We start from the raw sequence: 26,080 nt of genomic DNA, 5'->3' as shown, positions 1-26,080 counted from the left end.
GATGGGAACTACATGCTACACTTGAGTCAGGAGTATATGATATGCTGTCTGTTGTGGTTTGCAGTGGTGTTTAGGATGAAAAACAATGCCAACAGTCTTGGGCTGGCCCCAAGAAAGTTGTCAAATTCTGCTTATGTACTTTATGTCCTTGTTTATACCACACAGATGAATTGTGTAAATTAAGTACGGAGTCTTTTAATGTCAATGTCATACTTACCATTGTAATTCAGTATACACAAAAGTAATTTAACCCAATCATTAAGTATTCTTGCTATTTAGCTTTTCTCTTTTATTATTTTGTTATACTATTAAGGCTTGAAAATAACATTTTATTTGTTCATTTGTGAATGTGCAAAGGGGGAATTGTAAGCTTTTTATTAGTAATAAAATTATACAAAATCTGTTTTAATTTTTTATGTTATGTAATCAACATACAGCTTTCCTGGTTTGTGATCAGGGACAAGTTACTCCTAATTATTCTAGTTTTAGTTAAAAATAAAAATGGTGTAAATGTCTGCCTGCAGTTTAGAAGGATTGAGAATCTGTTGGGAGCAGGTGATGGTTCCTCCTGAACTGATGAGCTATATATATAAATATGACACTTGTGGTATGTGTCTCCTTTGGCAGGGGGTCCCTGCTGAACCTTTAATTGTGCTGAGGAAAGTAAAACGACCCTCTATGAGCTTGTGTTCAACTGCCAAGCTGAGCATAAATTAACTCACCTAATTCAACTTGATGCAAGTACAATGTGATCCAGAAACTTGGCTGAGGATTAAGTAATTCATTGTAATTCTTAGTTTCCCCATGTATTCATTTGAATTTATTCACTGTATTTGAGTAATAGACTTAGATTTCCTCCTCTAACATTATTATTTGTGTGCTACCGGTACATTATGATTAAGTATAATCTAAAAACACATTCTAAAATCTACATACAAGTCAAAATCCATGTCTCGTGTATCAGAGCATTGGAAGTTGGCATATAGCCTTTTTTGGGGGGTAGTTAATTAGATATTTAACTATTTTGATCTGCCTTTAAGTTTTTTTTTACTGTGCCAATTATGATTATAGCGTGTTTTATTTGAATTAATATAATTATAACTATATGTGTGTGTGTGTGTGTGTGTGTGAATGTTATATTATTAATATAATTAAAATTCTATAATTAAATATTATATTTTGTAAGTATATCATTTTAAAAGTATTTCATTATTACCTTTTTAAACTTTTTGCTGTATCAAATACCTTTTTGAGGTACAAAAACATTTTTTACATTATATTATTTTTTATATTAATCTATTTATTTTATTTTTTAATGTCCCTTATATTTAAGACATTGAAAAAAAGATTGTCTTATGTCTTCATTATATTATATTATGTATTATAACAGTTGTTAGCTATAACAGATGTTATTAAAAGTTTACCTTTTTGTTAATATATAACTTAATATCATTCATATGTATATATATATGTATATAAACTGCAAAATAGTTTCATTTTCTTTAATGGTCATTGCATGTACACAAATGTGAAAATACCACTGTAAAGTTACCATAACATGGTTGAAGATGAAGACTGATGACCCATAAAGACCACCCCCACCCTCAATCTACACCCTTCTCCTCACATCAGTCGCCACTACTCAGTGCATACTGCAGGGGCAGTGACGTCACGGCCAGCCTCTCTCTCTCTTTCTCTCCCACTGTCCCTTCCTGCTGCATCACAACAGTCGCTAGTGGATCGGGTAACACTGAGCTATTTCCACTGCCTTGTGGAGTTTTTATTTCAATAAATGTAACAGAAGTCCTCAACGACAGCCTCAACCGTCAAGCCCGTCCCCGTCAGTTCTAGCGGACGTCAGCGCAGCAGTCGAGTAGTTTGAAGCGGTGGGAGATGGCCAGGCAAGAGCAGGTCCTGCTTCTTGAACCGCAGCACGAACTGAGGTTCCGAGGTGAGCTCAGAGACTGACAAGGCCGTGAACTATCATCTATAACGCCCAGCACAAAGAGGGAGGGTCAACCGACGTGTTTTTTAGGGGCTAAGGGCAGAAAGAGGCGGTGAGGTGGCGTTTCTGACAGGCCTCAGTCCTTGAAATAATAATAATAATATGGCGCAGAACCGTAATGGTGAATTATTTTAGACTCCAAACTCGCATATAAATATCCTTCATGTGACAACGACGGGTTAATCAAGTGTTTCTCGTTTTAGCTGAAGACTGACAAGCACGTTAGCTCGAGCGAGCCTGTATTAGGCCTTGACATACAGGCTGTTTTGATGGGCTGGTTAATTCGGTTAGTATGAATCGGTGCAACCGGTGTTGCCAGGTCCGCTTATTATTAGCGACGCTGCGTTACATTTGTAAAATAAGAGTCGCTTATAGAAACGGGCTGTCGTGTTTTTTTATGAGGTTATTTTCAGAATACAACAGGGTCTTTTGTATGTTAGTGTTTAGCTTTTATACAAAGTTTGTATGTCGTTATTTAATGTGATATTTCTATGTCACTAACGCTACGTGACTTAATTTCTCTGTTTGAATGAATGCTGTGAGTAAACTTTCAAAGTCGAGCTTCATTTCTCCTCGTGTTTATATGAACAGAAGGAGAAGTAGTTCCTATATTAAACAAGAAAACCGTAGTCGCTTATTTTGTCTTCTTTTGGTGGAGCAAGCTGATTAATTTTGGTTTATTTTATCACAACTGGTAGCTTTTTTTCTAGCAAAATCTGGCAACACTGACGCCTACCTTGAATCTGCTTCTAGTCAGGAAGTCTCTAGCCCCAATGAGAAATATTTGACACTTCTATTATTTTACTGCCATTGTTCATAGTTCCACCTGACATAGACATAATTATTATAATTATGTGGTAAAATGACTTATGTTGGGATTTTTGTGAAAACACATAATGTTTTATTGAAACTGCATTTCACAGATGTCTGGAAGGTTTGGGACTTTTAGTTCATGTTCATATGCAATTTAATGTTTACCCAGTTTTAGTGTAAAAGATATACGTATCACCAATTGCTATCAACCGCGGACCAATGCTATATTGTTGTATGTTTACAGCATATGCCTAATATTTATTAAAGTAGGCATGAAAATAAATCCATTTTCTAAATGCATATTATTGATTATATGATTAATTTAAAATATATTATCCTTTAGCTGTAAGCTCACATTCATCCGCCTCCTATTTTTAAATGCAATTTCCATATCTCAAAATCCAATCAACATTTAATGAAAGAAACAAGTCCCCACCCTATGATTTTTTTTCTTTCAGTAATCCATCACATCCATTTCAGATCTATCATCACTAAATCTGTTTCATCACAACTTTAAAATCAAATAAGCGTCATTATGTATATATTTTTCCTTTACACTCCAACAATCAATATTTGCTAGTATTAACAACTATTCATATATTATTAATAGTAACCAGTCCATTAGTCAAGAAATCTTCTGTATACACTTCATCTGTAAGTGGTTTCCGGAGCGGAAATGAACTTGCTTAAACTGCTTCTTCCACAAATATCTGAGTGGGTATGTAATTAGTTAGTCGGTACAATTCCACTAGTATGACCCATTCAGGCTGATTTTGTGAACATTATAAGCAGCACAACATATCACATTGACAGGATATTCAGCCAATATGATGCACAACTTAAAGGGATAGTTCACTCAAAAAGGAAATGATCATTTACTCATTCCCAATCAATCCGAAATGATTATGTTTTATGTGATATAAGATACATTTCTTTTTTTTTTCATACAGTGGAAATCAGTGGGCTCAGATATTGTTTTGTTCCCACCATTTTTCAAAATACCTTCTTTGTGTTCTACCAGATAAAGACAGTTATACAGTTAGGCCAATATAATTTTCGGGTGAACTTTAGGGAGCTCAGTGCAGATATAGTGAGCTCAACTTTAAATTCACATTCATGCATTTGGCTGAATCTTTTAAACAAAGCATCTGGTATATTGCGTTTAAGCTATATGTATATTTTATATACTACTAGGGCTGCACGTTTTCAAGTTTTTCATTAACCGTTAACCGAGGCCCTTAGCGGTTAATAATCGGTTAACCATAGTGTGCGCCAGGGTTTCCGTTGTCCGGTAATTTCCAGACATTGGCAAAAAAAAAAAAAAAAATGTCCGACAAAATTTAATCTCTCCGGTCAAATTGTCCTATTAAAACTACCTAATAATCCCGCCCACTAACACAATCTGAATTTGAGAATAAGCCTAAAATGTATAAAGCAAATATACACCGACCTTTGGCTATGTTATAAAGGAACAGGCTCTAGTAATGGTTATGTAACTTTCCGTGTTTAGGCGAAGGTAACAAGCAGGCTCCGCGGCCGCCTCGCTAAGGCTATGACTATGATATGTTTGACAGGTACAATATTTGAAAATCGATAATTATTTTTTTTAATTACATTTATATCTGAATTTATGTCAACCTATAGACTTTAAAATATCAAAATGTCATGAATTAATATGTATTTGTGTACAAAATGACATATAAACATATTTTCCTATTATATTTTGCCTGGAAACGCTTCCAACAAGGCGTCAGTTCTATTTCAAGCATGCACGCGTCGAGCCGGGCCTGAGCCGCGCGTCTCACGCAGGCAGTCGGCAAGCTCTAACCTGTTAACATGGGAGCCGAATTAAAAACAGACACGCCACGCAGCTGAGATGCTTTCGCTCATCGCCACGCATCCAGTGTGTCCTGACCGGCCTAATGATGCCCGGGTGTTGGCTGTTGAGATTACAACAACGAGGTTGTACTTGAAGTATATCTAAGCACTGTATTGCAATACTTGCATTTTGCCCCGTCACTCTCAATTTTAAAGTGCTCCAACGCTGTACTTTTTTTTGCCCGCTTCATATTAGAAAAATGACTTCTTCTTGTGGACATTACAAATGTCTGGGAGCGCTCTGGCGGTCTCTGGTGGTGCAAAAATGTATTACAACTAAATTCAATGCACGCCATTGACGTCACTTAACCGAGCAAAATGTTTCACTCGGTTACGCAATTTTTAACGGTTAATCGGTTAACCGGTTAACCATGGACACCCCTATATACTACATATAAAAACTTTTTTTTTTCTCGGTTAGGCTAACCAAGACTTGTCACAGCAGCACTTACATATTATTGCTCTTTTGTTGGTTTCGACTGCTTCTATTGTCATCACTTGTAAGTCTCTTTGGATAAAAGCGTCTGCTAAATGACCAAATGTAATTGTAATGTAAATGTGAATCTGTCTTAGCAATGCTGGGAATGGGTGAAAGAGGCTTTTCCTCCCTCTGAAACTTTGCTGAAAATAAGTACGTTATAAACTAGTTGATCTCAAAATATTTCTCATTTTATTATTTTGCTATTGATTATATTCTCGCCTAGAATTTCTCATCCCTGGGCCATTTCTGTCATGCTTTATTCTGCTTTGAATTCTGTAAAAATTTAATATGCTTGACAATTCTGATCTAAGGACGTATTAGTATGCGTAATGGAAACAAGTGCTTGCGGTGTTTGGCCAATCACAATGCACTGGGTCAGTTGGCCAATCAGAGCAGACTGTGCTTGTCTGAAGGAGGGACTTTGTAGAAAATTACATGTTTGAGAGAGGCGAGGCATAGAAGACCTACAATAATGTACAGTATTTGAAAAATAATGTGTTTTGAACATTAAAGCATGTCAACACATATGACAAAATAATGCTCTTTAAAAAAGCATAATTTGACCCCTTTAAATTTTGGGCAAATCAACTTGCAATATCAGTGAATTAGTTCTCCTTCTCCACAGAGTCTTCCTTTTTTAGTCATTTATCAGGACATGCCTTGTAAATTGTCTTGGGTTAACTGGGACATTTTGTAAACCTAATGTTGTAAATGTTATTATTGTTCATGACGGGATAGTCTTTGGTTCATTGTTTAGGCTAAACGTTTTTAGGCTAAACAGTTCCCCTACTGCTTGTGAGGTGACTTTAGACATGTTCTTGGCTGCAGGATATATATATCGATGCCATTTGCTCTCCCCAGTGTATTTAGTTTGTAGTCAAAATACTTATCGTTAACTGTTTAATCTAGTGGTTTCCTGTCTAAAGCTTGTCTTATGTTAATTTATGAATAAACTAAAAAGAACAGCTCACACACAAAGTCCTTGACGAGCCATGCATGAGCTTTGCTTATCAACAGCCAAACCTTTCATAAGCACTGATATTCAAGGCTAATGAGTGTGCACCTTTTTATTGCTTAGTTTTCCTTTGGTGATCTTGCTGGTTGAGCAATAATGTTCTTGTGTACAGTTCCTCTGAAACGATTTTTTTCAACTGATGTCACCTAAGCCACAAGGATATTTGGTCAATGCGAAAATCTTTAAAAGTGAGTGCAATGTTGATTCAAGCATTGCTCGTTTAGTGTGAATGCTTATTTATGTTGAATCATTCAAGTATTTGCCAGAAATAGTAAAATGCTCTTCTAGGTTTCGTTTTGGTTTTTAATCATACACTATAATTGAGGAAGAAGAGACTAAGTCAGTTCCACTGTGGGGCATGACCAGTTTAAAAATGCTTAAAAATTAGTAGTGCACATTTACAGGGAAATTGTTGCCTGATGTCATTGTCAAACTTTTTTTTTTCTCTGACAGGTTTTTAGGTCTGCTATTGTTTTTTTTTTTCTATTCAGACAATGATTGTGATTTACTAGATTAATCAAAATATAAAAAGCCTTAGGAAAAAGCAAGGTTATAAGGGCTGTGCTGCATAAGTCATTTTCACTATATTTTTGTCTTGATTTCCACTAACAATATCCATAAATGATAAATTTACTTGAAAAGCAATATAACATTAAATATAAAGTCTTATGTTCAGAGAAATCATATGTAATTTAGTTAGGTTTATGCTTAATCAAGGAAACAAATATATTGCTTGGGTTAAGGACAATAAACGTATGCAAAAGAGAACAAGCTAATTTTTTTAAACCACTTTGGATAAGTAAGAACCATTGTTTGCATAATTTTAAAGATGCAGTTCATTTAACCAACTTTACATTAAAGCATTCTAACACAGCTGTGGAGATCTCAAATCCATTGTGTAGTTGTTAGGTGTAGTTTTAAAGCACAGTTGCAGATTTATGTTTTATATTGAGGTATAATGCGTTTATTTCTCAGCACTGGACATGGCTTTTCCCCCTGAGGAGGCTTCTAGAATGGGTTGTTTGCCATAAAGGAGCCAAAGCAAAATAAGACCATGCCTCCTGTCTCAAACTCGGCCCACTACAATATACTTCATTGAAAAGTCTGTGATGCTCTGGATTGGCATGTAACCTCAGGTAACAACCCATCTGTCCAGACATGCCACTTTGCATTTAAAGCATCTGAAGCAGAGACTCATCTGAGGAGTTCAGGAAGTAGCCCCCGCCAGTAATTACATGGAAGTATAAAAGGCGGTTTGATCCCTCTGAGATTTTAAGGTGACCCAGTTGTAGTAGTAATGTGGCAAAGCTGTTAAAATATGGTGATGTCTGTTTGATTTAGCAGGGCTGCACCTTTTTGGCCTATTAATACCTTGACCTACGTGGCGAAATTACATAAGTGCTCATTGATTCAGACCTTGGATAACTGAATTATTATAATGATCGTGAAACGGTCGTGTAATAAATATGTTTTAGGGCTATCAAGCAGGGTGTAAATGAGAGGCAGATGTTGAAATGCAGAGTTGGAAAGACGAGTCACATCTGCACACGTGCGGATGCCAAGTATCTCTCTGTGCAGATGAACGCTGCATCACTGCAGACAGATGTGTTGGGTATTTCCGAGCCGTACGAAAGGCACACATTATCGCTTGAGGCTTTTCCGCCGCTGTACCTTGTTTGGCAGAAAAACTTCTTCAGCAGTAAATGATGTGTACAATGATTTTTTTATTTTTTTTTAGTTTCTCAAGAGAACATGTTTTGTGTCTGCAGAATATCCTAGAACTTTCTTGACACTCAGCCTGACTGCGAAGGTCAAACTGAAGATCTTAAGAAAAAATATGTATTAATTAAATGAGACTACGCAATTACTTTATTTATGATAGCATACTCGGTATTACTTAATATCAGCAATTTTTTGTATATATGATTTATATATTATTTTTTTGTTTATCAATGCATATTGCATTATTTTTCTAAATATTTTATGTAGAAAAGTTTTAAAAACTATACATTTACTGTAAGTCATAATTATTTTTTTACTTGTCTTGATGAAAACAGTTACTGAAAATGCCAATCCCTACAATTCCTTTTTCTTTCTTTCTTTTTCTCTTTTTGGCTGTTGGTAGTGATTGGTGATGTTATGATTTACCTTATGAAATTAATACAGAGAAAGATGCCTTTCTGCAAGAGTTATGCTTTGCAATGACTTATTCCCTAATTGTATCAGTTTTCTCCGTATAGGTCTGTATGAATGGAAATGACATGGAGCGTAAGGCTTTTGGCCAAGAGATAGTCCATTGTTAGGCCTAGGTTATAAAGGCCCAAGGCACTTAGTTCATTTGCGTATTTTCCTTCTTAACACACAACATAAAGTCTCAAACAACATAAGGCGCAGAATGGGTTTCAAGTGTCACAGCCTCTCAATAATTTAACTGGTTTAATAGAATCAACCCAGATGAGGTGTTGCATACTTGATGTGTGGCACTGCTGCATCACAAATTGCGAGGGATGTCTTATTTTTTAAACCCATATTTTTGGGAATATTGGGCCCAATCTCATTATCTACCTTTGTAATCGATCATTAAAAAGTAATAACAACTTGCACAAAATTCTATTTTCTATTTGAAAATCCTGTTTCGCATGGAAATATGTCACATTATTGAAACAAAAAACATTGCTAATCATGCTGTTTTGTGTTGACTTCAATACATTAGAAGAAAAAGAAATCTTTGTGAATGAGACAAAATCTTGGCAGCACAACTCATCTTTGACGGTCAGAGATTTTATCTGCTCTTCCTGTTTGAGCAGAAACCGCTGCACCATGAAAGGGAAACCAAATGATTTGCCATTCAAAACTTTCAATATAATGTCATAACATATGTTATCAATTTCTCTGGATTTAGCAGTGGGTAAACAAATTCATCAGTCTTGTCTTTGGACTTCAGGATTTATGGTGTTACTGCAAACACATTTATAGTATTATTGCATTTATTTGTTTTTCTAAGTTTTTGTTAATTTTTTGTTTGTTTTAACAGAGAAAAGCATGTCTTGAACAGCCATTTCTAAGTTTTGATCTTTTAGCTCATTCTGATTAGAAATGTTTGAGCACTATTTTAATGTCAGAATGAGACAAAACATGCAAGACGATGTCGGATGGCACTTGGTTTTATCAGGAATTTATTGACTTTTATCCCTTTTAAGTAAGTGTGAAATTTTTAAAAGCTTTGTCAATAAGAAATGAATAGGCTACTTTTATTTAGCAAGGATGCATTAAATTGATCAAAATGCATTTATAATGTCTCATAAGATTTCCGTTTCAAATAAATGTTGTTTAAAAAAAATGCATTGATTTCTAAATGATCATATGACTCTGAAGACTTAAAAATATTAAAATATTAAAATAGAAATCCATTATTTAATATTGTAATAATACTATTTCTAATTTTTGTTTTTGATCAGATAAATGCAGCCTTGGTGAGCGTAAGAGACCATTCAAAATCATTAAAGATTTTCTCCAAGATTTGGAATCACTGTATTGTTTTCAGCTCTCCGCTCTTTGTTTATCACCACAGACATTTAAATAGTTTGATTCTGTGATGTGGACTGATTAGAATCAGCCTTTGGCAGAACAAATTCAGTTTGTTCCATTTTCCTGAAAATCACCCTTATTCTTTGCCGCGGTGTAAAGCGAGTGCCAGGGTTGAAAACATTACTGTGGTCTTCTGGCCTTTGATGTATCGCTAATTTTGTAATGTGCCACTAATTTGATTTGTCTTGAATCATTATGTCTAGGTGGGCTGAAATCAGTAATAAGGTTGTAAATCGATGTGGTCACTTAGAGCAGTCTGGCTGCAGATATTGCGCTTGATCAGTTTGAAATGTTTTTGCAGTAAGCCACCACCCAGCGCACCCTAGAAACCGAATAGCAATATATGCCCTAGAATCATTTCAATGAATTTAGAATGTACAGTAATGTCCTCTTTTTCTCCCCACAGGTCCATTTACAGATGTGGTGACCGCCACCCTAAAGCTTGCTAACCCCACAGACAGAAATGTGTGCTTTAAAGTAAAGACGACTGCACCGCGTCGATACTGTGTGCGGCCAAACAGCGGTGTGATTGATGCCGGGACCTCGATCAACGTCTCTGGTAAATGCACCTCGTTTGTCTTTTAGATGTTATTCGCAATAAATGAAGCCTTTAAAGCTATGCCTCAACTCCACCAATTCAAATAGCAAAGCCCACATGTTGTAAAGTTCAAAGCATTTGTTGATGTATAGATGAGGAAAGTTTGAGATCTGAAATGTGAGCTCTCCATGAGCTTTTAATGGTTTGTCAAATTAGCATTTTGAGACCATTGGTCTCTTTTAATTCACAGAGAATTTCCAAATGATTACAAAATCACAAGAATGTTGTTACTTTTATAGATTTCTTAGTCAATTTACAATAATAATAATAACAGTAACAATTTGAATATTAATATAAATAAGAATTCTTAAGCTTTCTCAGGTAATTGTTCTGTATGAGCCGTTAATATTTGGGCCATTTTGAAAGGGATTGTTTAATATTGAATCATATTTGATCGTTTCTGTTGATCTGTCAAAGGAAGTCTGTTTGTTGGAGCTTGACTTGTATCTGTTGGCAGTTCTGTCTGTGTGGATCCAGACTCCTGTCCTTGTTATAAGTGTTACCACTTTTTACAGACACCTTTAACAAGGTAACAAGGTGATGCGTCTGTATGTGTGAAGCTTCAGGGAAACATCAGAAACCTTTTGTTTTGTTGTTTTTGAATGGAAGGGTGAGAATGACACAAAAACTGACAAACTCAACAACGAACAAAAAATAAGATACTAGGAATAAGCTAATTCAAATCCCAAATTCAGGCTATTATGAAACCGTGTTGTTATTTGGAAATGAAGCTAACAGCTGTAAAATGGTTTTGAGTAATTAAAATGCAATTAAATACAAAAATACCAGATGAAAAAGATGAATGAAAATTAGAAATGCCTCCTTGACAACTAAACTGAAATAAGTTTAAGATGAAGTACTGAAATTGCTCTAGCTATAGACATATAAAAATAAAATAAAAATACCAAATCACAAAACAAAATTACTCAAACATTAAGAAATTAAAATGAAAACTTAATATGAAAATAATTCTAATTCCAACTATTAATACATTCTATTAAATTATATAAATAATGAAAAAATACCACTGATTTGAAGGCACATTAGCAAAAAGTGATTAGCAATAAAATTCATAAATTTTGTGATTTTCAGTTTTGGTAACATGAACTGGTGACTGTTGATGATATGATATTTTTGTGTCTATTAATGATGCCAAGTTCTATTAGTAGCTATTTGGAGTGAATACTTTGGAGTACACATACTTTATCTTCTGTGAGATGGCAAAATGAAGGAGACGTTTATGTTCCAGCACCTTTATAACTGCTCTTTGTGCATGATGGAAGCCTTTACATAACCAAGAGTTATTTTTGTAACAACAGTTGTTGGTGTTTGAGACCTTCGAAAGTTTTCCTAATAACTCAACTCGTTTGAAATCACAGAGCCTCTTGGAATCTCATGGACATCCTTAAATTGCTCTCATTATTCCGTGTTGATTCCAATGTTTTGGGATTTCTCTCCATGGTGAGATGCCTGGTCCCTGTCAATATATACAATAGCTCTGACTCACACAGTTTTGCTTGACTGGCTAACTCTTCGCTGGCGTGTTTATCGCAGGGGATGCACAACAGATTTCGCTTGATGTGCTTTTGACTTTTATCCAGACTTGTGAGATGAGCCTCACGTCTCCACCCGTTCTTAGACATTACTGTCAGTCTGGTTCTCAAGTTATTTGTCCACAGTTCGAAAGCAACAAGCTCTGAATTCCACACAAATCTGTTATGATTGAAGAAACTCTACCTCTGTCGAGTCCTTTATATGTCCACTTTATTATATATATATATATATATATATATATATATATATATATTTATATATATTTATATATATATATATATTAGGGCTGTCAAAAATAGCGCGTTAACGGCGTTAATTAGTTGTGTGTCGTTAATTACGTCAATTTTTTTAACGCATTTCACGCATGCGCAGTGTGACAAATTATTCAGGTTAGGAATGTCTCGTCGATCTCTGAATTCTCAAGACAGTAAAAAACAGCGGCGTGCGCCGCAACGAAAACACCGAAGAAGCTTAAGGTTTTACCCCAGTTACTCTCAAATACATTCATGCCAAGCTCGATAAACAGAGATGACTTTGATAGTTGATACGCTGCAGCTTCTTCTTCCTGTTATAGCGAGTTTCCTGCAGAGTTTAGCGCAGACTCCAATTAAAAACACCTGCCTGTGATTTACTAATGATCCTAAAGACACTGATTAGCAAACTCATGCGTGTTTGAAGGTTAGAGCTAAACTTCGCAGGAAATACATTCTCGCGAGCCAGATTTGAGGATCACTGTGTTATAGCATCCTGTGTTTCACACTGCACATGCGCAGAAAGCCTACATGCAATGCAGCGAAAATTACAGCTGTTTGGGAAAGCATATGCATTTTTACTTGGTTTTACTGGCACTTGAAGCCTTCAGAACGTGAAAATATCGATCCTAAAGTATTGTGGCAGAGCAAATGAACACCTCCCAAAAACAAGAGTGCCCAGAGTGCTGCTTATGTGATTGTGGCGCATGTTTTTGTTTCTGAGTTCATTCTTTCGAGTTTCTCTATCCATAATTTCATAGATATGTGGCTATATTTAACCACTGGTTCACCTAAAACTCTTACACTATCTGTAGTTAAATGGCATGGTTTGATATAGTGCTCAGGTAAATTTGATCTAAGTAAATGTTAAACTTTTGAAATTCAGAAAAAAAGAACCACATGATGAAACAATACATGAAAATTATGTATCTGTGTCCTGTTATTTATCTTTTGGTATGCATTTCAGAAAAAAAATGGTTAGGATTCAGGTGTAGTGGCAAATAGTGATTAATCATGATTAATCCACTGAAAATTCTGATTAATTTTATTACAAATTTTAATCATTTGACAGCCCTAAAATATATATATATATATGTACAGACACCTGTAAATTTCAAAGTAAATATGGTTTATTATGGTCAATCTTGTCATGATAATATCCAATTACATGTTGGGTATACCTACTTGTTAATACATTTCACTGACTCAGAACCTTTGCTTTGGAACTAAGTTAAGTGTTTTTCCAAACCATTAGTGTTGTCTGGATTTCCTCACATTTTCTCCCTCTCTCCATTAAGGCTTTGCAGTTTTTTCCGAGGGGATTCCGAGGTCATGTTTCATAATTAATGGAGTTGTTCACTTTTTATCTCCAGGGATCCAGTTAATTACACAGTGCAATGATTGTCTGCAGTCAGGTGTTTTGTTGTAGTTTTTATTTGAGATGACCGAGGCCGTCGCTTGAATTCACATGGTCCAGGGAACATTTTATGCAGTTGTCCTGCCCCCAGATAACGGCCCCAAAGATGACCGCTCAAGCTGTGACCACACAAGCTCAGTGTGATGAGAAATAGTTCTCTTCTAAGAATTCAAGAAAGAACAGCATGTGCAGACAACTCATAAAATTTGTGTAAAAGACAGAGATTGTGCCAAACGTGGTTGCTGTCAAAACAAACAAAAAAAGAGATTTAGAAGGACCTTTCTGTACATGAACAGTCCTCATCTTTCAGCGTCTGCGCAGAGATTCCTAATAAACTGTGTGCATACATGAGAGCTTAAATTAGTTATTATTTGCGATGTTAATCAGGTTAATCACATTAAATGGCCATATGTAATCAGATTAATTCCAGACTGCATTGGTGTGTTTTGTTTTTTCTAATATTTTCTTTCTTGTAATTTGTCAACCATCTTCAGGATAACACTTTCCATATTTTGCGAATTTAAGCATCACATAAAGATGTTCTTTGTTAAAGAAAGAATGCTCTCCTCCTTTAAAAATCATTAAATCACTGCCTTGCTCTGGTTGGATTGTGTCAGAAGTGAACTGCCAGAAAGAACTGTCAATCACAGTCAGCATGGAGCCGCCCATCTTATTGTTCAGAACAAGCACACTTCATTCTTAGACGATACAGTCTTTGTTTAGACAGGCAGCAAAAATGAGATTTTTATTTTTTGGGTGTGTCCGACTCGTATGTTCTGTTATTTGTAGTCTAAAAGTTTATTTTCATTTGGAATGGGATGTGCATATTACACCATATACACTACAGTTCAAAAGTTTGGACTTGGTACAGTTTTTTATGTTTTTGAAAGAAGTCTCTTTTGGCTGCATTTATTGGATTAGAAATACAGTAAAACAGTAATATTGTGAAAAATCATTACTGTTTAAAATGACTATTTTCTATTTAAAGACATTTAAAATGTCATTTATTCCTGTGATGCAAATCTGCATTTTCAGCATCATAATTCCAAATGAAATCATTGTGTTATGCTAATTTGTTAGCTTAAGAAACATTTCTTATCATTTTCAATCTAAAAAAAAAATTCAGGTTTCTTTGATGAAATCAAAGTTCAAAAGAACAGCCTTTGTTTGAAATGAGAATATTGTGTAACATTATAAATATCTTTACTGTTTTGAAAAGTGTCGTTGCTGAATAAAAGTGTTCTTTTACAAACTTTTGAACAGGAGATATATCAGATAATGACTGACAACAATTTTGGTGAAATAAACAGATCACAGATTTCATTTCATTGTCAAAATGACAGTGTGAACAATCGGTCCTAAACATTGACTTTATTAAAAAAAACTATTTTATTTATATGCAGTGTGAACGAAGCCTGTATGTTCATATAATAATATAACTTTGCTACCATCAATGACAAATCATAGCTTGAACTTAGACTTATTTGGTCAAGGATAGCAACAGTTATGTGTGAGAAATATGAATATTTGCCCTGCAGTTTTTTTTCTCTTTTTTTTTTCTTTCTCCGAAATATTAATGATGTGAGCTGTACAAATAAAGCCATGTCAAGACTCATTTAAACCCTTTTCCTCTTAGAGGAAGGTGCTTATGGTGAAACACCGTTCTTTCTTTCTTGCTGTCGGGAAGATTGGGACTGACAAAACAGGACATTCCCAATCTGTCTCCGCCGTCTGTTTTCAGTTTGCAATATCGACGGTGCTTGATTGCCATAATGGCACACAAAACCAGAGTGAGGTTTTTAACTCGCGGGGGAGTTGGCGTGCACCTTCTGTGAGCTCGGCAGTGGTAGCCACATCTGAAAGAGTCTTTGAAATTAAGAGATCATTTGTTTTTAATGAAACTCAGCAGCAGTTTTCCAAAATCACGCACACATTCACCCCTAATGTTAAAAAAAGACCCTTTTGAATCCGGATTGTGTCTTTTTAAAAAGTCGATGGGGGTGAAATCGGCCTTCAGTACCTATCTCACCCGTGCCAGGGCCCTCGCACGCCAGGCATAAGAAAGTGATCATTGTAAATCATGGTAACAGCTCTAAATTAGCTTTTTCTCATTGGAATGACATCAAATAACATGGCCTTCTTTTGGATGGTGCTGATGGGGTTGTAGACATGAACTTCCTCACACTAACACCTGGTTTGAGTTAAAGGCTGAATGTGTTATTATAAACGTGAAAAACACTGTTTAGGAGCTGTAAGAAAAATTACCCTTCTGGGGTCACTGAAGTTTTATCAGTAACGTTTGTAGTGGGATTATGAATAGCTAAATCTTTTATTTTTTTCTTTTATTTTTTTCTTTTCTTTTTTTTTTTTTTGAGTAATGCGATTCAGAGTAATGCTCTACACCCAAGTATTTTATCACATTTGGACTGTTGAGATGCCTTTGTTTCATGCTATTGCTAATAAAGTTTTACTGTGTTCTTATTCTGTAAAATACAGAAATTATGTTGGAGCCTTGGCCTAGCATTTGGAGCTCATATAGGCAGCACAGGTTCGAATCTGGCCCAGAACATTTCCAAAACTGGTTCCTTCTCCTCCTCGTGTCCTCTTTTGTCTGTCCTGCCAATAACAATCTGGAAAATGCTCAATTAATTGTTCAGTATGTATTTATGTTCTTGTGTCTGTTTGTTTCTTCAGTGATGCTGCAACCGTTCGATTATGATCCGAATGAGAAAAGCAAACACAAGTTTATGGTGCAGTCTCTGCTGGCGCCGCCTGACATGACCGACACGGAGGGAGTGGTGAGTACTGATCCATGCCACCTGCTCTCTCAAGCTTTATACACATTCACTTGTTCAGAAGCATTTCCTTCTGGTTGCATATGCTCCCTTTTAGTAACACTGTGAAGGTTGTATATGTAAGGTATTAAAAACAATTGTTGATGTCCTAAAATCTGATGTCTTACCAAAATGTATTTTAGAATTGCCAAGCGAAGGTGAATTCATAAATATATAAATATATTATTTATATACCTCTATGGTATTTGTTAATATTTAAAATAAACTTTTATTTATTTTTATTTTTATTTACATGATAGGTAAAAATTGATAGCCTGAATTTAATTTAATTAGTTTTTTGTGTTTCTAATTTTATTTATGGTTTAAGCTTACATTTTTCAACTGATATTTGTATAACATCACTGGTCATAAAACAGTATTTTGCATTATTTTAGTGTTTCAGTATAAAAGCTTCATAGAGAACGTGCTGCAATGCCAGAGAGCAATAATATTATGATAACCTCCAGCATAGAACAACATGGTGTGAGTTTTCTGTTCAAGTAATACAAACAGATGTCACATAACTCCAACGGTGTTTGACGGTGCCCAAGAGTACGATCCAAATCTCATGTTCATAACGCTTTCTGAATGATGCCCCAAATAGAGCATACCGAAAATGTGTGTGCACTTGCAGATGTAACGATAAATAGGTTATGAAAACGTCAGGAATGGAGAAGCTGAAGGAAAATGTAGAGCAGAGATCTGGCTACTTATTTGTTGTCCTGAGCTATTTCCACTATTCCTGTTGATGGCTCTAAAGCGCAGCTCCAAAACCGAGCGAACTGCCTCACCATCTGCGGTGTATTCTGAGATATAACTACAATGACTGATTTGAAACTCTCTCAGTTGGCAATTTAATACAACTGACATCCACAATTGGCATCAGTTTGCTTTTCATATATTCTATTTTCTATCAATATGCTGAAGTACTTTTATTAACTACATTTCTTTCGGAAAATCTTCCCTGGCTTGCATGTTGGGAATGGGCCTAAATATGTGCTGTTTGTACTCAGGTCGCTAGGGTTTGTAAACAGCTCACGAGGTGTTTATTTGGTGTATAATCATATGTATGCGTGTTTACATATGTTGTTCTTCACTCATGCAGTGGAAGGACGCCAAGCCCGAGGATCTGATGGACTCCAAGCTGAAATGTGTCTTTGATATGCCTGCTGAAAATGAGAAAACAGTGAGTGGATGGGTTTTCATGTTCTTCCTCATGTTAGTGCTGAGCTCTAGGCAGTTTATGAAATAACAAAGACAGCAGGCATGACGCCCTGTCCTAAAACAAATGAGCAAAACAGATTCTTGGCTCTTTTATAAATGCATTTGCTCACGAGTCTCTATTTGTGTGTGTGAACCTGATTGTGGCCACAGCATGAAATGGAAAGCAATAAGATATCCACCAGCCTCTCAAAGTCGGAATCATCCACATTGTCTATGAAGTCCATGGCCTCCAGTCTGGATGATGGAGAGGTGAAGAAGATCATGGAGGAATGTAAAAGACTGCAGATGGAGGTGCAGCGGCTACGAGAGGAGAACAAACAGATCAGGGTGAGTAATGTTTGCTAATTGCGTTCTCAAAAGTGTTCTTTAAAGTTCAAAATTGCAATGTTCTTAATGTATTTTTCAATTCTCCGAGTAATATTACATTATATACACTACATTTTAGAAGTTTGGGATTGCTAACAGTTTATTATGTTTCTGAAAGAAGTCTATTAATGCTAACAGAGGCTGGATTTATTTGATCAAACATACAGGAGTATTGTGAAATTTATTATAAATTCAGATATTTTTTAATTTTATTTATTCATCTGATGCAAAGTTGATTTTTTTTACATTTAAAAAAAATTTTGTTACATTTTTTATTTATTTTTTGCAGGATTTTTGTTGCATAGCATTTATAAAAAAAAAATAGAAATTTCTGTACATTTTATTTTAAATCGTAACATTATAAATGTCTTTACTGTCACCTTGAATTATTTGAATGCATTACATCCTCCTTGCTGAATATAATTATTAATCTATTGCATAAATAAGTAAATAAAAATCTGACCCCATACTTTTGAATGATAGTGTGTGTACACAGAACAGTAATCTCTTGAATTAAGATTAAGTATACTTGAAATAAATAAATGACTGGAAATAGAAATTACATTTGGGTTTTACACATAAGTGCTTTTTGGTCAGTTTAAGTATGATCGCTTAATTTACTAACTTGATTTTAGAGGCAATTTATGCTTAAACCACCAGTAGGCCGGGACAAAAAATAAAATGTTGAAAGTGGAGTTAAAGGGTGCACTTACTCTAAATGCCATGGAATTTTCTTTTCTTTTAAAGCTGTTATTATGGATCTTAATTGATTTTCTTCCTCTGAGGTCCTCTTTAAATGTTTTATTGTGCCTAAAAAGGAGTATTTAAGTTTTTTCATGGCAACTTTAGCCCTTTGTCAATGTTCAGGCTGCTTTTAGGGGATGCCATATTTACATCTGCCACCCTACTCTCGAAGTATGGACAGTACAGAACTTACATACTGATCAACCAGATGACTTTTGTGCTTGTTCACATATTGTTTAAATTTGTAGCGGCCACAGGATGTTGAACATACTGAGAGACGGAACTGAAGATAACCTGGCTTTTACTCGTCAGCGCTGTGTGATGCTGCAGCTGGGGACCATTACTGCTGCTTGTTTAATGAGACAAGCTCAGGGCCCAAAGCGCTTTTCATAACTCTCCGGATTATTTCTGTCATCTAACTATCTTTATCTCTCTCTCTCTCCGCCCCTCCCCCCACATCCCCTCCCCAGCAGGAAGATGATGGTCTTCGGATGAGGAAGAGCACAGTAATGTCCGCTCCACACTCATCTCCAGCGATGAGAGTGAAGGAGGAGGGGCTGAGCACCAGGGTGATCGCGCTAATTGTGCTGTTTTTTGTCGTGGGTGTCATCGTAGGCAAGTTGGCCTTGTAAAATCCAAGAGGGGAGCGCTCCAAGCATGCATTGCGGATGAAAACAACAAAAAAAGAAACCAATGCAGAATTCGTTTAATCCGAATGCCATATCATTTGGGTAGTTTTGGATTAGCGAGGTGTGTGAAATTTATAAAGAGATCAAGGAATCATCATGTTATGTGCAACAACAACAAAAAAAGAATAATAATAATCTGACACAGTTCTTGCCTCAAAATTGTGAAATCATTCTGGCCCCTCTTCCTTAATCATTTCTGATGCAAGTTCAAATGGATAACAAATGTCATCGATTTTAACCACTAAAAATACAGTAGGGATTTTCTAACACCAGATGTGCGATTGAGTTGTGGTAGAGTGAATGTTGTTTCATCACTTCTTTTTCTCTTCTCAGTGGGTCAGAAGCGAATTGAAACTGTGTACAAATGCTAAACGTCTTTGAAAAGTGTCACATGTGCGTTTGATTTATGCATACCCACACATCCTGCATTAAAGCAGCAGTTCACTGAAGTTCAGCCTGTATATTTTCAATCACTGTCCAGGTAAATGATAAAACGAGCCTTCTAGTATCTTCCCCAGTCACACTGGTGTTAAAATAACATGCATTTGAAATCTTCCATCCACTTCTGTTCAGTCCAACTGATATGATTGAGTACCAACAGGTACGATTCAACATCTAGTTCTTCTGCAAATTATATAATTATGTCACTAAATATCCACATTTTTGTAAAAGGTCATCACTGTTTCACTTGCAGTCAGCCACCAATTGATGTTCAAATGTCAGATCCACCACAAAGTCTTACTTTTAAGTAGCTTTGGTGACACAATTTGACTTTTAGGTTATTTATTATCTTTAATTGACAGCAAGGAAACGGACTGTTAGTGACAGATATATCAAACTGCCGTTACTGGGGAAGTGTTGGTGAAACCATTCAGCCTTTCACCTACTCATTAGAAACAATATTTCTCTGTGAACTGCTGTTTTTCAGTAAGGCGCAGGCTGATGTCTGAAACTTCCGATGAAGCTTTGCACAAACCGAGTTCCCTGTCAGAATCAGAATAGATTTTTCACCTTTCTTTATTGTCGTTTTCTTTTGGTAAGGGATATGTGATTGAATGCATGGCTCTGTTGAGAGCAAAAAATACTTTATATTTTATTAAGCTGCTCCATAGGTGAAATGTCCTCTTCAGGCTCTTTTATCACACATCGATTTCCATTCTGCTGCCTGTAGACCGGAGTTAATTTATTGATCAAGTCATTATATACAGTAATAGTGCAGCTGCTAAGCATACTTTTGATGCACCATGTACATGCAACTGGTTGAAGGTCTCTCTCCCTATGAACTTTCTATCTGAAGATGCCACGAGGAGAGTTTACCATCAGGTCCATTAACACTTTACCCTCCCAAAAAAAGAACAAAAAAGTCATTAAAGGTATAGTTAACCCAGACTTTAACATTTTGTCATAATGTTCACGTTGTTCCAGCTCTTTTTTTGTGAATACTCAAAAGGAGATGTTAGGAAGATCTGCTCCGTTTCCATATGAATGAAAGTAGATGGTTATTTATGCTGCGAAGCATGAAAAAGCACCATGTAGCTATCATAAAACATCCTTTGCACTTTATTTAAAGTTGTGTGAAGCCATTTAAATAGCTTTGCATTTGGCATTCAATGTGATATATTTAAGAGATTTTGCCGATGTTATTCTATGTTAATGAGATTTGGTTTACTGTATGAAATGATACATTGAGATTTGAGAGCTCCATTGTAAGGTTATAAGTGAAAAAAAAAAAAATTTCACTCATATTCTACTCAAAGATACGTATGTATGGCTTTAAAATGTAGTGCACAGTTCACATTTATGGTGTTTTTTTGCTTTATTTTTGTCCTTTTTTTTGGGCCTTTTCAGGATAAATTCCAATTTTATGGAAAAGAGCAGCTTGGACATTCTGCATAGCATCTTCTTTTGGGTTTCATAGAAGAATCCAAAAAATGAAGTCGGAACAACATAATAGGGAGTAAATGCTGACAAAATGTTGATTCTTGAGCCAACTATTCCCTTAAGAACTGACTCGTGAGTATTGTTACCTGTATTTTAGCCATGCCAAGCCTACACCTCATTTCCAGATAAATGCATGGCTTCGATATGCCTTGTCGGTGGTCTTAAATGTACACAACACTGGTTTATCTTGTAGCGTAAGGCTTTAAAAAAAAACACTCCTGGCATTTCTGCACTGTTTTCCTGAGCCCTCTGTTTCTTTGCTGTTCTATGATGTTAATTTAGCCGTTTTGTTTGGATTTAAGTTATGAATAAAGCTTTTATTGCACAGAACTGTTTATATAAAAAATGCACTACATAAAGAATGTCATCTTCCCATGCACAACGGTCTGAGCTTTGTGAAATAACCGAAATGACATCAGAAAAGAGACTCTTCCTGCAGGGGACCATTTTGTGACCTGATATGTATTTGTGTCATAGTTTGGTGTTGTGGGGGGTGTCTTTCTGTAATGTTCCCCCCCCCCTCCCCCCTTGAGAAGCTTTTGTTTCAGTTGATCGTCTTTGACTGATACTGGATTTCTAAGAACAGAGGAGCTTACGATAGTCTAACGGCAAAACTTTGCTTTGTAAGTAAATTTAGGAGATGTTCAGGGTATAGTGATTTTTGGACTGCAGTTTATATATAGTTCACCAAGGAGTATGATTGCCATGGAGAGGGACTGATTTGGGGGCCTGTTAGCCAATCTGCTGGCTCAAATTATACCTAAAACTTACTATAGTGCCCCAAACTTTCACATATGATGTAAACATGAAGGTGACCGTTTTGTATGTATATAAATAAATAAATAATGAGTCTAAGATGAAAATTAAGGTTGATATTCCTAGTCAAGTCTATAATGGTATATAAAGAAACCCCAACTTTGTTGGACTATGTAGCATCTTAACAAATTAAATCAATAAAGCCCCAGACCAAAACTTTCTGTGATGTTTGTTCTTTTGTCCAGTTTCCATTGTCCACTTAACTGAGTAATCCACCCAAAAATAAAAACTTCCTGAAAGTTTTTCTCCCTTAGGCCATCAAAGATTAGTTTGTTTCTTCATAATACAGATTTGGAGAAATTTTTAATTTCATGACTTGCTCACCAGTGGATCCTCTGCAGTGATTGGGTGCCGTTGGAATGAGATGCCAAACAGCTGATAAAACCACACAATAGTCCACAAGTAATCTACATGACTAAACGAAAAAAAAAAAAAATCCATCAAGACATTTAACATTCAAACCATTTCGTCAAAGTAATGCCTTCTCCATTGAAAAATTCTAAATCTGGAGAGAAATATGCAACATATACAAGCTAAAACAGTTCAGGACAACATGGACTGACTTTTCACTGGAGTAAGCATTATTATGGATTATGGACATTTTCTTTTTTTATGAACATTCATGAACACTCTTTATTTAATAAGACAATTGATGTACTGGATTTGTGTGGATTGTGATCTTTTTTCAGTTGTTTGGACTCTTATTCTGATGGCACCCATTCACTGCAGAGCATCCATTGGTGAGCAAGTGATGGAGTTCTCCATTTCTCCAAATCTGTTCCGATCTTGAATTGTCTCAGGGGGAGGATTATCAGCCCATTTTTTGCTGAACTAATACTTTAATACATTTTTCGTTACTGTGAATTGTGTGTTTTTAAGTTGTTAATATTTTTAGTAGTGACAACAAAATGCTGTCTGTCAATGGTCTTCCAGATGATTTTTGAGGAGATTTCTGTGTCAACTGCTTTTTTAGAGACTCTTCATATGACTTGAGAAATTGCACTTTTAAAAGTTTTAGTTTTCACTTTGTCAAACATTACAGCTGTGGTTAAAAATGTATAAACCTCTGTTATAGACCTGTGACATCATTAAACTCCACCTCAGATCTACCGCATTGCTTCTGATGTTAACTTACCCACAAGTAGACATGTTCAAGTTACAGAAAATTACAGGACACCTGCAAAAATGTATACATAACTTGCAAAAATAATGTAAAAAAAGATTTAGGAAGTCTGTTCCAGCAAGCTTATAAACTGCACGTATTTGGATTTTACACATTTGACCTTGCAGGACTGCAAACCTCAGTTTGGTCTTTTCTATAAAATGCAGGCCCCCTTATTCTTTTTATTAGATTTTAAAAAAGTACAGAGCAGATGTTGGTCTTTACTTACTAAACAGAAGCATTTTAGTTTCTGTATTCATCTGTATTTACAATAAAGTATTTTTACTGATTAAATAATGCAATACCAAGAACATGTAGAGACATATATAAACAAAAACATTTAAATAAATTGCAACCATGCATAAATGACTGCGTTTTTCAAATGATAAATGGTTAGTTCAATTAAGCATTTTTAAATTGCACTTTTTGTGCATTTGTTGTAAATAACCCAAATGTAACTGTAAATGAAACCGTGATATTTACACTTTAATGGGAGTTTATAGTTAAATGGTGATTGAGTATAGTCTAAAATTTTTATTATTAATATTATTATTCGCTTTCAAGTCCAACTTGGTTTCTGTAAAGGTAAAGAGTATGTACTGCATCTCAAAAATAAGAACAATAAATGCCTTTTTGTTTGATTGATGACCTGCTGTGAACTTTAAAACAATAAGCTCACTTTGACTACATGAACGGAATGAGGTCAGTCTAAGCAAAATTTGCCCTGGTATTTCGTAAGGATGTAATCTGATCTACTACAGGACCTCACACTTACACTTTGAAAACAGATACCATAGAAGAGACCTTATAGATATGTAATGTCTTTTAATATTTCCTGATGTCAGTGGGTCTAGTGGATGTTGAAGTTTTATTAGACAGCTGTAGCTCATATACTGAGCCTTGTAATGGATGTTTCTAATGGAGCTTGTGAGTGGAGGTCTGTAGTCGAGTATATAAGATGGCAAATATAGCCCTGACGTAACTCTTCTTTGTGAGTTTTAGTGAATTGAGGCTGTTACTGTACTCTGGAAGACTTTTATGAAGCAACTTGCTTATACTGTACATGCACGGTCTTAAGTGGTAGTATCATTTTGTGGGATGAAATCAGTTTTATGATGGTTTGGAAAGACTACCATCAAATAATGACTCTTATAAATAGTGCAAATGCTTACCATGTGTGAAGAATACTTTTGTAATGAGATACAATAACACTTTTTTTAAGCATCTCTGCTACATCTAAAGCAATGTCAGTTGTCTGGCCGACGGAGGGGATTTTTCGCCGCTGTTAAGTATGGAATGTTATCTTTGTACTTTTATAATTTCTGCATCGAAGGCTGGATTTCATCAGTCTGTTAAAGAAGTTGGTTCACATTGTTTCCTTACTAGGGAATTATGACAAACCCACAAAGATTCTGAGGTTTGGACGCATCGATTTGCTGAAGGAAAACGTTTTACTTTGGCATTGTGTTATTGTACCTTTTTTTTATTATCAATTCTCAGCCAGAAACATGTTAATCTGCGAATGCATGATTGCAAAATGTAAACTTACTGCCACATATGGATCACTCCACCCCAGTGGACTTTGCATGTCAAGTCTAGTTGATTTAATTCTTTGGTTCATGTTTTTCTGAGCTGCATAGTTTAAAAATAGGCTAAATTAATATGATAACCTATTCAGATGATTGGGATTGATACGATTTTTTTTAAGAAGTCTCTTAGCGCACCAAGGCTGCATTTATTTGATAAAAAGAGAGATGTTGACTATTTTAATGCACTTTAAATGTAATTTATTATTGTGATGCAAAACTGATAATGACTCCAGGCTTCAGTGTTCAGTGAAATCCTGAACAGTGAAAAGTAGTGTATCTGCTGTAGAAAATTTTTATTTTACTCTTGCTTTGACTTTATAGAGTTTCAAAACGTCTCTTGAGTTGTAATGGTTTCATGCTCTCAGCAGCCAGTAATTTCCCACACCATGCACTTTCCAAGTTCGTCCTCTTCTGTAGTGAATTTAACACAGTCTGGGTTTTAGTTCACCTTGCATAGTTTTGTTGGCGGTTTTTGAGGATGTCATGTATTCTAAAACCTTTGAAGTCAACAACAAAAGACATGTTTAAAAGTTGATAAGTCGGATTATTTCGTCACCCTGACTCTGCACGACCCACTAGTTTAGAACGGCGGCTCTAGATTATTGTTTCTGATCACAAGAGCCAATGATCAAAGCCACCCATCCCATTAGCAATAATAATTGGAGCAGTAGAGCATGGCGCAAAGACATTGTAACTAGGACACAGTCATGCTGTTATGCTTCGTAACTTTTCATTGAACAGTGCAAAATAGGCCTTGTGTTAAATCTTTTAATAGATTCTTTTGACAAGCAAGAAGCGTGATTACAAGCCAAAGGCTTTTTTTTGCAATATGATCTCCCGACAGTTGGCTTTTATTAGTTTTACTGTAACCACAGTCCTCTGAAAATTGTCACTTATTTTTAAGCAGTTTTGCTGGACTTCTACAGTCATCTGCTGTTATTGGCGAACTGTCAGTATGGTGACTTGTTCTCCTGCTCTCTGTTTATTATTTTCAAATTCCCAACTTTCGGATACTCTTGTTACAACTAGAAAGCATTACCTCATGGCACCCAGAGCCACCGTCACAGACACGATTTAATACAAACAATCTGCTGCCTTTTGGATGTGACTCGCTG

General features: G+C 35.6%; 1 protein-coding gene across 2 annotated transcripts; it reads left to right on the top strand.

The window, feature by feature from the left end:
• Window positions 1-1,619: 1,619 nt before the first annotated feature.
• LOC113105105 (vesicle-associated membrane protein-associated protein B-like) lies at window positions 1,620-22,370 on the top strand. 2 transcript variants are annotated; one of them, XM_026266226.1, is made up of 6 exons: window positions 1,620-1,951; window positions 10,187-10,339; window positions 16,295-16,398; window positions 17,540-17,620; window positions 17,809-17,985; window positions 19,242-22,370. In XM_026266226.1, exons 1-6 carry the CDS (start codon window positions 1,894-1,896, stop codon window positions 19,398-19,400), a joined length of 732 nt encoding a protein of 243 aa, XP_026122011.1. In that variant the 5' UTR covers window positions 1,620-1,893; the 3' UTR covers window positions 19,401-22,370. The 2 variants fall into 2 exon arrangements, with proteins under 2 accessions (XP_026122011.1, XP_026122010.1); XM_026266225.1 differs by having other exon boundaries at window positions 1,622-1,951; window positions 19,239-22,370.
• The last annotated feature ends 3,710 nt before the right edge of the window (window positions 22,371-26,080 follow it).

This window comes from Carassius auratus, chromosome 6 (genome assembly GCF_003368295.1).
Source record: "Carassius auratus strain Wakin chromosome 6, ASM336829v1, whole genome shotgun sequence".
Taxonomy (NCBI): domain Eukaryota; kingdom Metazoa; phylum Chordata; class Actinopteri; order Cypriniformes; family Cyprinidae; genus Carassius; species Carassius auratus.
This window is presented reverse-complemented; position numbering and strand designations above follow the sequence as displayed.

Bases quoted from the DNA above. Each gene is read 5' to 3' on its own strand.
- LOC113105105 (XM_026266225.1), top strand. From the start codon at position 1,894: ATGGCCAGGCAAGAGCAGGTCCTGCTTCTTGAACCGCAGCACGAACTG. The intron at 1,952-10,186 runs GTGAGCTCAGAG...TTCTCCCCACAG, and splicing joins GCACGAACTGAGGTTCCGAG to GTCCATTTACAGATGTGGTG. The intron at 17,621-17,808 runs GTGAGTGGATGG...TTGTGGCCACAG, and splicing joins CTGCTGAAAATGAGAAAACA to CATGAAATGGAAAGCAATAA.